This window comes from Falco peregrinus, unplaced genomic scaffold (genome assembly GCF_023634155.1).
Source record: "Falco peregrinus isolate bFalPer1 unplaced genomic scaffold, bFalPer1.pri scaffold_35, whole genome shotgun sequence".
Taxonomy (NCBI): Eukaryota; Metazoa; Chordata; class Aves; order Falconiformes; family Falconidae; genus Falco; species Falco peregrinus.
In genome coordinates, this window is record NW_026599603.1 from 1,200,118 (window position 1) to 1,211,895 (window position 11,778).

The 11,778-nt window shown below is 52.1% G+C and overlaps 1 protein-coding gene across 1 annotated transcript; it reads left to right on the forward strand.

Annotated features, from left to right (window-relative positions):
- Positions 1 to 1,407: 1,407 nt before the first annotated feature.
- LOC129783342 (ribosome-binding protein 1-like) lies at positions 1,408 to 8,393 on the forward strand. The gene is made up of 8 exons (XM_055793325.1): positions 1,408 to 1,795; positions 2,341 to 2,489; positions 2,714 to 2,836; positions 3,849 to 4,001; positions 4,337 to 4,455; positions 5,251 to 5,404; positions 5,829 to 5,963; positions 6,247 to 8,393. Exons 1-8 carry the CDS (start codon positions 1,408 to 1,410, stop codon positions 6,283 to 6,285), a joined length of 1,260 nt encoding a protein of 419 aa, XP_055649300.1. The 3' UTR covers positions 6,286 to 8,393.
- Positions 8,394 to 11,778: the final 3,385 nt, after the last annotated feature.

Genomic DNA, 11,778 nt, shown 5'->3' on the forward strand with positions numbered 1-11,778 from the left:
CCTTAGTTTTATTCTTATTTTTGCCTCCTCCCTTTCCAGCCACTCCCTCCGTCCCCAGCCCACAACCTCTTAAAGAGGAAATTCAATGATGTTGACAGTTAAGGGCGGGGATGGGAACTTCTGATAGCTGAGGGCTTGATGCATTGATCACGAGAAAGCGAGAAAGCGCAGCCTGGCACCTCCTGGGGAGTGCCCCTGCGCAGATGAACTGCCTGACTGCAGCATCGGGGGGGATGGGTGGGTGGGTGGGTGGTGGGGGGTGGGCGTTGTGAGCCACGTGGAGGTGGTGCCCATGGGGGAAACGCACGAGTGGGACAGCGGGGAAGAGCCTGGCTTCCAGACTCGGGACGGGGTTCGGTTAGCGATTAAGAAGAGTGGAGGCAGCAGCATCTTCCTCCGCGCGGGGCTGCACCCTGCCTGCCAGGTCTCAGACCAGGCAGTACAGTCTCCCTTGCGGCTCCGTGTGTTATGGGTGGAGAACCTGAGCGTGGAGAGGAGGGTGGGAACGGATGCCCGCCAGTTAACAGCAGAGGTGGAAAGAGAAGCACCACATCCAGTGCTCCCTTTGCAAGTTTCGTTTCTTCCTGTGGGCATCTGCTGGGGAGATGAGATGGTTAATGACCATGCTTTTGCTTTTTTTTGGCTTGAACTTAGGCCTTTTCCTGGTGTTTGCGTTGCAAGGAGATGGTAGCGTCTTGGTTCTCTGTGTGGCGTCTGTAGCATCATTGCTGGGGTGGTTCTCGTCACTGGAGGCTGGGAGCAGCGACCCAGTGGGATGTGGTCACTGCGTGTCCTCCCTGCCAGGCTGGGCAGAGGCCAGCAGTGCCGCAGGGTGCGGCTGGCAAAGGGAGGCGGCCAGGGCTGCTGCAAAGCTGGGGAAAGCTCTCCCGTGCATGCTTTCCCCTTCCAGGGGGGTGTTCTATTCCAGAGCTGAGACCCTGGATGCACTTCCACCTGCGCCTGGGCGCAGAGATAAGGCCAGGTGGCCCAGGGAGAGCCCAGGTCTTGGCCAAACTGCACCAGGCAGTCTGGAAACGGGCTCTCTTACTGCCGCAGGGCTGCAGGGATTGCCCAGGGTCGTGCAAAAGCGTCCCATTGGACAAGGCATGGGCACTTTGCTCGTGGCTGTCTCTGATTGCATCCCTGGTTTTTTCTTCCCCCTCTTTGGTTCTTCTGGAGCTTGCTGCAGCCAGCGCAAGCAGCCCCTGCGGTGTGGCTGGAGCACCGTGCGCAGGCAGCGCAGCGGAGGAGCGCAAACCTGGGAGGGGGCGGGGGGTGTCAGCAGGTTGCCCACACAACACAGATGGACATGGGAAACTCGCTGCTCACAGAGAGGCTGTTGCGCCTCTTTGTTTTCCCCACTAACTGTTGTTGTGGTGTCTTGCAGGCACAGAAGAATAAGGCAGGATGGATGTCTGTGACCCTCAGATGCCGAATGTCGTGCTCTTTGGAGGTCTGATGGTGGTATCAGCCATCGGGATCTTCCTGGTGTTCACCTTCATGGAGAAGGTCCTCCGTCCTTCTGAGGAAGCCTTGGCCAAGCAAGGCAAAGGGCTTAAGAAGACTCAGCAGAAGGAAAAAGAGAAAAAGAAGAAAGAGGAAGCTGTTGAGAAAAAAGGAAAAGGAAAGAAAAATCAAGAGAAACCTAATGGACAGGTCCCAGAGGCGCACCAAAGTGCTCCAATGGTCAGCTCTGTCACCATAAAGAAAAGCAATGTTCTTCCAGCCCATGAGGAGCAGAAGCATAATGGACCTGTCAAGAAGGTGGCTGCATCCAAGAAGAAGAGCGAGCCAGGTAAGGCCAAGTTCCTCTGCATATATCCCCGTCGGGTAAGCCGGCAGAGGGATCGGAGAAGGGCTGGAGTCATCTCATTCCCTTAGCAAAGAGCTGGAACGAACCTGCCTGGTGAAAGGCAGGAGACGACCTTGCTGCTCTGCATCACTGGCACCGCTGCGTGGAGCGACAGTCCCCCAGCGAGGCTGTGTCACGATGGAGTCCAGCTTCTGATGCCCACCACGTCTCTGCTCCCTGGCTTTAGCAAAGCGTGCCCAGCTCCGTCTGGAATCGATCAGTGTGATGGAGGGCGGTGGCAGGGCGGCAGGAGCAGTAGCAGAGCCAGGCAGAGGTGGCAGCTGGCTCAGGGAACGCTTGTCTGTGGTGAGCGCCGTCCCCAGCGCTCGTCACATTGCTTTCAGTTAGAGAGGTATCAAACTTGGCTGTGGACATCTGGGCGGTTGCTGGCGTGAAACGGCAGTTATGGGGTTGAAGTCAACTGAGGCGATGCTACTCAGCCCTGCCGTTGGCTCGAGCGCTCCCAACCCCTCCTCTCTCCTCCCCAGCACCTGCGGACTCGGATGGGCCCCTCCACCTGCCCTACAAGACGCTCGTGTCCACGGTCAGCAGCACGGTGTTCGGCGAGGGGGAGGCCCAGCGGCTCATCGAGATCCTGACGGAGAAAGCGGGCATCGTCCAGGACACCTGGCACGCGGTAGGGCTGCCAGCAGCGTCGCGTCCACCAGGGCTGGGCCAAGCCTCCGGGGGTGCGGAGGGGTGAAGGCAGCCCGTTTTCGGGCAGGCTGTCCCCCGAGGGGCAGCCTTAGAGACAGGAGCTGAATTTTCCCTGGGGCAGAGGGCAGGACCCTGTGCGTGTGGGGTGGAGGGGTTGGATGCGGAGGTGGTGGTCCCCGCTGATGTGCCACCCTGCGCCGGCAGGCCAAGCAGAAGGGTGACCCTGTCACTGTCCTGAAACGCCAGCTGGAGGAGAAGGAGAAGCAGCTCGCCACCAAGCAGGAGGCTGCAGCCGCTGCCAGAAACAAGGTGGAGGAGCTGAGCCAGGTAAGTGCCGCGCAGCCCTCCCGGCACCCCTGGCACGGGCTCTGCGCCTCACGGCTCGCCGTGTGCCTCCCTCTCCCCGCGTCTTACCCGCCCTTGGAGGTGAAGCCCAGGGGTTCTCTGGGCCCTTCATCCATTTGCTGTTTTCTCCCCAAAAAGGGGAGGAGATGCCCACCTGAGCTCCTCTCCTGGGCCTGATCCAGCCCGGGGAGGCACGTGCCCTGTTGGGCAGCCGCAGCTGGAGGGGGCTAAAGCCGTGCCCGTAAGAGACTGCAGCTTTCTGCTGCTTTCCGGAGGACAGTAAAGCCCTTCTCATCTCTTGGCAGAGCCCCTGAGCTGAGAAGGTGTTGATCAGCCCCTTTTTAAGGAGCCTGGTGCTCTTTACAGCCCCCTTGCCTGGCTCAGCCCCTTGCCTCCACCTCTCGTTGGGTGTTGAAGTCAGAAGGGACCCCCGGCGCGTCGTGCTCAGCACCTCCTGCCCCGCAGCCGCCAGGACCCTGCTGCAGCAGGTCCATCTGCCTGCAGGCAGGAGAGGAGAGGGCGAAGCCACCCTGTGCACTGAGTGCTGTGCTAAGCCCCGGCCTGTGCAGGCAGCCCCGGGCAGCGGCACGGCATCACCCAGCCGGCCAAGAGAGCACCCCTGCCTTGGCAGGGGGCGGAGGGGGGGTGTGTTTGGTTTGTGGGGGTGTTTTCTTTTTTTTGTTTTCCTGCTTTGCCCCAAACTTGATGTGATGATATTGATCCTGGGGCCGGGGAGGGGAATAAAATTCCAGGCTGTCACTCCTGTCTCTTAGCTGGCCCAGTGTGGAACAACAGTGGCATCCAGTGGCCACTGAGCCCAAAGCTTAATGCAGGAGGAAATGGAAGTGCGGAAGGGTGTAGCTGGGCCTGGGGGCAGCGCCGAAAGGGTTACACTTCTTAAAGTCTTCTGAGCCAGGAGGCCACTTGTTTCGAGTCCCCTTAAAGCAGGGAGGTTCCTGCGCTGAAACTGACCGGGTGGCTTCTCTCCTCGAAGGAGCTGGCGGCCGAGCGGGCCAAGGCGACGGCCGTGGAGGGCAAGCTGAAGGAGCAGCTGCTGGCCCGCGAGCAGGAGATGGCAGCGGTGCAGGCACGCGTGCAGGCCAGCTACCAGGACCATGTCAGCGAAACGCAGCAGCTGCAGGGCAAGGTGAGCCCCACGCGGTGCTCTGCAGCTTCCTCCGCTGGCTGCCGGCTGGCCCTCGGTGGCAGCTGCCTGGTCTTTTGGAGAAGACCGAGGTGGGCGAGGGGGCCAGAGCCTCGGGGAGGGGCGAGAGCCCCGCAGTGCTCCTGAGCCGTGGTGCTCACGCTAGAAGAGGGATGTGGGAGCATCCTCACGGGATGCAGCAGCCGCAGGGGCTGTCAGCAGCACAGACACCTCGCTGTGGCTTCCTTGCCAGTCCCTCTTGCCCATGGAGTGGGCTCCTCAGGGGAGAGCCGAGGGGCTGGCAGCAGCGGCATCAACCCCTGTTGGTCTCTCCCTAGATCCGCACCCTGCAGGAGCAGCTGGAGAATGGCCCCGACACGCAGCTGGCTCGCCTGCAGCAGGAGAACTCCATCCTGAGCGATGCCTTCTGCCAGATCAGAAGTCAGATGGAGAGCAAGTAAGACTAGGGGTGGGGGTGGGGGCAGAGCCTGGGGCCGCCCTCTGGCAAGCCCTGGGGGGGGCTGTCCATCATGATTGGCCACCCCCTTTCTGGAGGGTGCTTCTACAGACGCCCCAGCTAGCTGGAGGTAGAGGAGGGAGTGAGGAAGAGATTGCCAAATGGCTTCTGTGGGCCTGGCAGGGGAAACAAGGATGCTTTTCCCAAGTGGAAGGGCAGGGGAAGCCCTCTCTGCTTTGGAGTCACCTGTGCTGATGCTAGCGGAGGGGGCAGAGGGGACCAGAAGGCACTGCAGCATTTCTCCACACTTCGGAGAGCTTGTGCTCACCAACTTCAGAAGAAAGGTCGCTGGCTCTTTGATGGGAGCGGTGCTGCAGAGAAGCGAGACCTGCCTGGTGCATACAGAACAACCAGGAGCTAGGGAGAAGAATTTGGCGCTCCTTTTTGTAGAAAGTCTGAAATGGCTGGTGATTAACAGTGGTCAGTTAATTACAGAGCAGACGCCAGCTGCTTAGAGTGCTTTCTCCTGTGTCTGGGAACACAGATCCTTGCGTCTTCTACTTCATGAGAAAGAAATGTCTCCTGTGATGGAAACGGAGCTTTTGAAATTGATGTGTCGGCTCCTTCCACCCCATCCCTGAAGGACCAGGCGTGTCCGAGAAACAGGCCAACACAACCGTTGAGATGTTTCAAGCCCTGTTATCAGGCCCACCAGGAGGATGTGTTCCCCCTGGGTAACGCCAGGGATGCTTGACTGGCCTGCGGGCTGGAATAACGCTGCTTCTGTTGGTGCAGGCAAAACGCTGAGGTGGCCAGGTTACAGGAGTGGTGCGGCAAGCTGATGAACGAGCTGTCTGAGAAGTCAGAGGTGCTGCGGCAAGAGGAGCAGCTGAGGAAGAGCTGGGAGATGAAAGTGGCGGCCTTGGAGAGGCAGATGGAGCAGCTGCAGGTCAGGCAAGCACCTGCAAACCTGCTCCCGCCGGGTGTGAGGGTGGGGGGGGAAGCCTAGGTGGTGCACCGTGCTGGGTGGTAGCCTCAGGTGAGAGAGGAAACCCAGTGGCCCCTGCCAGCGGGTGCTCACGAGGACGTGGGTGCTCCCTCTCGACTCTGAAGCCCTTGGTGCAGGAGGTAGAGCTTGTGGCTTTGTTATTGTCACCGGGGTGTGGCTGGATTTGGGGGTTTAGGGGTGTTTAAAGGACACCTCCCAGGTAGAGCCTCTGAGCACGCTGCTGGAGCAGTGGCGCATCGCTGGCTTGTGGCCGCCGAGGCAGCTCAGTGGAGACCTGAGGTGACCCGAGATGTTTTGGAGGGGGGAGTGTCGCCAGACGGCCAAGGGAGACTCAGGCAGATGCCTTCTTTTGACTCCCATGTAGGAAAAACTAGGAAAAAAAAAAAAAAGAAAGAACCGGGGCCAGGCAGCAAGCGAACTACAGGAGCGACTGAAGGTTACCCAGGACCAACTGGCCAAAGGGAGACTGAAGAAGTGTAAAGAACAGCTTCAGGAAACGGTACTTGTGGTGGCCGCAGCCATCCCTCCCCTTGGTGCTGGTGGAGGGCAGGGGGAAGCGCGTGTCAGGCGGTGGTTGAAAACCGGAGACAAGGTGGCACTTGCTGCCAGAAACCATCTGGGTGGCTTTTGGGAAGCTCTGGGAGCACAGGAGATGGTGGCCATGGTTCTCCCTTCTCAAAAGGCAGGACCTGGCCCATCTGTGAAACGCTTTGATGCTTGAGCTGCCACGAGGATAAGGTTGAGACCCAGCTGAGTAACCCACCTCTCTTTTCCTTCTCCAGGGGGAAGAGGACAGCTTGAAGGAAGGGACTTCAGTCTGACGAGTCTGTGACCTAGACCTTACCGTCACCTTACCAAAATGCCTTACACATTCCTAAAACGAAAACTAAAAATATATGCCTGATTTACTGTAGAAAAAAGTTGCAAGCCATTCGTGACCTAAAACCTAGTTTTGAAACTTAAAAAAAACCCCAAACACAAAAACCCAACCAGTAAACACTGCAGGGATATGTTTGTAAGAAAATCTTCATACTGTTTTGTACAACTACCGTTTGTTCCCAAGGGCACCGCACCGACCACATCGGGGCAGGCAGAACCCACAAATCTGTGAAAAGGGAAGACTCTGTTTGTACATCAACTGGTGATTTTTTTTTTTCCTTTCTTTTTTACTTTTTTTGTTTTGGTTTGGGTTTTTTTGTTTGTTGGAGTGGAAGAAGTGTGAAAGTGAGACCCAGCATGGAAGGAAGCCTCTCTTTGATGGGTGGCTCTTGGCGCGTATCCTTTTGTGTATTTCTGGGTGTCGATGCATTTACAATGATGTAGTGAAAAGAGCTTATTCTTGCTTCATTTTCCGGGTTATTATTTACTAATTTTTTATTAAGTTTGCAAGCCAGCCAGGTGTTTGGGGTCACTGAAGAAGGACCCTGCTGTGGCCGGGAGCAGATCCTTTACTCCCCCGCCTTGCTTGCTGTGCTGCAAACAGCCATCCCCTCTGTTTTTTCTCCAAGATACGCAAAGGAGAGAAGCCTTCCCTTCCAGCCACGAGTGTTCTCACACTGGCGGTGCACCCCGAGGTCCCCTGCCACGGGGTCAGGCTGAGCGTGGGGACAGGGCAGAGCAGCGTGAGCGTGGGGACAGGGCGCAGCAGCACAGCCTCGCCAGCCCAGCGCAGGCTGCTCCTGCTCTCTTAAGCCTCAGCGCACCCCAGAAATTCTGTCCCTGCGGGTGCTGCGTGGTGGTGGTCCTTGGGCACTGCCAGGCTCTTCAGCCTTCTCTCTCCCCTTCTTGTGGCTTTCCTGTTGAAACTCCACACAAACCCACCCTTTTTCCCCCGAGTTTTCTTCTTTTTAAATAATTTTTCTTTTTTTATTTCAAGTTGGTTTATTGGGAAATGGCAGAGACCACGTCACAGCTTGGTGCCTGCCTCCTCACAATAAAGCTGCTGAGCCCGGCGCTGACATCAGCGGGATTTGAGGAGCTGGTGGGGGGAAAAGGCCCCCAGAGTACTTGGTACCTCTGGGGGGTGTGAAGAACCAAGGCCAGGAAGGGGGATGAAGGCCAGACCCGCCTCCCTTTTGTTCCCAGAGAAGTCTGCGTGTGCTCAGCCTCTATATTAGACACACCAGAGATTCCACGCAGGCAGGACTGGGTAGACACGTGTCCTGTCCCCCCAGCACTGCAGCTTTGGGGGTCACGATGGAGAAGGGATGTGCAAATCACACTTGGGCTCTGGGGTATGTGCGTGACCTGTCTCTGATCAGGCAAGAAAAAGGGGTCCTGCTGAATTCTGGCTGAGGGAACGGCAAGCTGAGAGCCCACCCCCCACCCCCACCCCCACTGCCTGGTGATTAACAGTGGTCAATTAATTACAGAGCAGACTCCAGCTGCTTAGAGTGCTTTCTCCTGTGTCTGGGAACACAGATCCTTGCGTCTTCTACTTCATGAGAAAGGAATGCCTCCTGTGTCTTTGGCTGTACCCTGTTTCATAATAATGCCAATGGAAGTGCCTGAGGCCACTTTAGACTGGTTTCTTGACAAATTCTACTTATTTGTCGTTTTAATGTTTGATTCATCCTTTCCACTTTCCCACTAGATTGTGGCCTCCAAGACGCATGTAAATCCCAATTAATACCCAATACTTTGCTAACACTTTGGACTACTTCAGCAACAAAGTGTGGACCTCTGTCAGAGGAAATTCCAATAGGAACTCCAAATCTCGGAATTATTTCTTGTAATAACCACTTCACAACCTCTTTTTGCTTGTGTGGTGTGACAGGGAAGGGCTTCTGGCCATCCTGTAAAAGTATCAACCCTTACCAGGATGTACTGGTACCCATTTTGTCTAGGTAGCTCTGAAAAATCTACTTGCCAATAATCTCCAGGTTCTGTACCAGATTTCAGTCTGCCCATTTGAACCTTTTTCTTAATCACTGGATTGGTTTTCAAACGTACTTCACACTTTGCAGTTACCGTATTAGCTATTCCCAACATCTTAACTGATATTACTTGCTTTCCCAAAGATTACTAAGGCTTCTGCTCCCCAGTGACATTCTTGATGTCTCGTTTGAATCATCTCTCTCATCACAGGAGGTGGAATTACTACCTGTCCATTAGGAGTTACCCACCATCCCGCTAAGTTTTTCTTAGCATTTAATAACTGACCCAATTTGTCATCTTCCTCTGAATATCTCGGTTTCTCCCTGGGAAGGGTTACTGTTTTAGAAGGAATTATTGCCATTTGCAATGCTTGTTTCTTTGCTACCCTTTTGCAGTCTTATCAGCTAAATTATTCCCAGCTATTATTTTTGTATTGCCAGTCTGGTGTGCCGTACAGTGCATGATTGCTACTTGATCTGGCTTTTGAACTGCTTGCAATAATCGTAAAATCTCTGTTTGATGCTTAATGTTTGATCCTTGAGAGGACAATAACCCCCTCTCTTTCCACAAAGCTCCATGGACATGCACTACCCCAAAGGCATATTTTGAATCAGTCCAGATATTTACTCTCTTGTCGTTGCTTAATTCTAAGGCTCCAATTAAAGCGATGAGTTCCGCCTTTTGGGCTGATGTGGTACCCGCCAATGCTCCTGCTTCTATGACTGTAGTCTCTGTTGTTACCGCATATCCGGCGTATCGGACTCCGTGTTCCATAAAGCTGCTTCCATCAGTATACAGTTCCCAGTCTGGTCTCTCCAATGGCACATCCTTCAGATCCTCAGGACTGGAATAAACATACTCGATGGCAGCCAAGCAATCATGTTCCAGTCGTCCTTCTTCCTGTATGGAACTTAAAAACACTGCAGGATTTACCAGGTTAGTTGTCTTTAGAATCACATCATCCTGTTCAGTCAGTACTACCTGGTACTTCATCATTCAGCTGGGAGACAGCCAGTGTCCCCCCTTCTGTTCTAGGACAGTTATCACCATGTGTGGCACATAGACTGTTATTGTTCTTCCTAAAGTCAATTTCCAAGCTTCTTGTATGAGCATCACTGTTGCGGCCACTGCTCGCAGGCAGTTTGGCCACCCTTTACTCACTGTGTCCAGTTGTTTAGAGAAATATCCGACTGGTCGTTTCCAGCTTCCTATCCTCTGGGTTAACACGCCCGGTGCAAGGTGTTGCCTTTCATGTACAAACAGCTGGAAATCTTTGGTTAGATCCGGCAGTCCCAAGGCAGGTGCAGACATTAAGGCACGCTTCAACTCTACAAAAGCCTTTTGTTGTTGTGGGCCCCATACAAAGGGAGGGTTCTTTTGGGCCTCGTACAGCAGTTTAGCTATTAGCCCATAGTTCATGATCCAAAGGCGACACCACCCAGTCATTCCCCAAAATGCTCTGAGTTCATGAATATTTCTCGGCTCAGGTATACCACAAATAGCTTCTTTGCGATTTTTTCCTAATTGTCGTTGTCCTTTTGAAATCTCAAAGCCCAGATATATCACAGTCTGGCAGGCTATCTGGGCTTTCTTCCTGGATACCTTATACCCATTTAGTCCCAGGAAATTCAAGAGGTCAATAGTCACCTGTATACAAGTAAATCTTTCTTCTGTAGCTATCAGTATGTCATCCACATATTGTAGGAGTAAATGCCCAGGTCTTGGTTTGTCCTGTTTCCAGATTTCAAGTTCCTTTGCTAAATGATTTCCAAAAATAGTTGGACTGTTTTCAAATCCTTGGGGTAATCTAGTCCATGTCAGCTGCATCTTTTGCCTGGTTTGAGGATTTTCCCATTCGAAAGCAAACAGTTTTCTGCTTTTCTTTTCCAAAGGTATACAGAAGAAAGCATCTTTTAAATCAAGCACTGTAAACCACTGATAATTCTCCCTCAATGCTGTTAACAGTGTATAAGGGTTTGCTACTACAGGATAAATATCCTCAACTATTTTGATTTACTGCTCTCAAGTCTTGTACCAGTCTATATTCACCCGAAGGTTTTCTGACTGGTAAAATAGGAGTATTATACTCAGATTCACATTCTTCCAAAATTTTATACTCCAAAAATTTACCAATCAATTTCTTCAATTCCTGTCTCACTTCCGGTTTGATTGGATACTGTTTAATTCTCACTGTTCTGCGCCTTCCTTCAAATCTATTTTAACCGGTTCTGCTAGTTTCGATTTACCAGGAATATTTGTTTCCCATACAGTAGGGATCACTGCCAAATCCACCTCCGGTGGAATTTCTTGTTCCTTTACCTTTTCTTGTATCGTCAGGATTTCTCCCGTTTTTGACTCAGGTATTTTCAAGAAAAGTTCTCCTTCGTCAAAAACAATCTGTGCATTTAATTTGGATAACAAATCTCTTCCTAAGAAGGGTACCGGACATACTGGTACATACAAAAATTCATGTGTAATTATCTTATTTCCAAATTTCAAATCCAGGGGTTGCAGGAATGGCCTGTTGTTGTTCCAATTTTTCCTTTACAGGTATTTAATAAAAAAATGTCGCTTCTGTATCCACTCCCAACCTCACAATTTAAACAACATTTTTTTCCACTTTCTTATTATCAGAAGTTACAGCCATTACCAAATTATCTCCAATTGTTAGCTTACATTCATCCTGCCAATCCTTTCTTTGTCTTAAGTAAAAAAAAACAAATCCACATCTGGCATTTTATTCCATTTCCCTTCTCTTTTACAATACAGCATTAACTGCAAAATAGTGTTATAATTCAGTGTCCCATTGGTGGGCCACTTTTCGTGATCATCCAATATATACAAAGGCCACCAGTTATTACAATACTCAAATTATTACAAACTCAATCATCTGGCTCTTTTGCAGATCATCCTGTAAATTTCCCCAATGTGCCAATAAACATCCCAACAAAGAATTTTTCGGGATTTTGTCATTTACAGCAAGATTACCCATGCTTTTACTTTTAAACAACCAAGTTAACTTAGTTGCCATGGTGTAATTACTCACAGTACAATACACAATTATTCAACTCTGTCACTCCGATCCGCGGATCCACACTCCCACTCGCTTTCGTTCTCAATTATACGTCTGACCCTTACAGCCACACTCACACTTTCCCACAGTTACTTTAAACAAACATATAACACAATATTATACCTCTTAATTTTCTTCTTAATACACAAACTCACAAAACAACAAAGAACACCAAAAACTTCTTCTAACTTCTTGTTAGAGGCACTACCTTAGAGAACACTATAGCGTATAGTTTCTCTTGTCTCCGCTTTTGTCCAACCCTGCAATAGCTTTCGCTTATGTCTTACGGGCAGACGCCTAGGCTTCCACTTCCACAAGGATCCTTTTAGTCCAACCCTGCAATAGCTTTCGCTTATGTCTTACG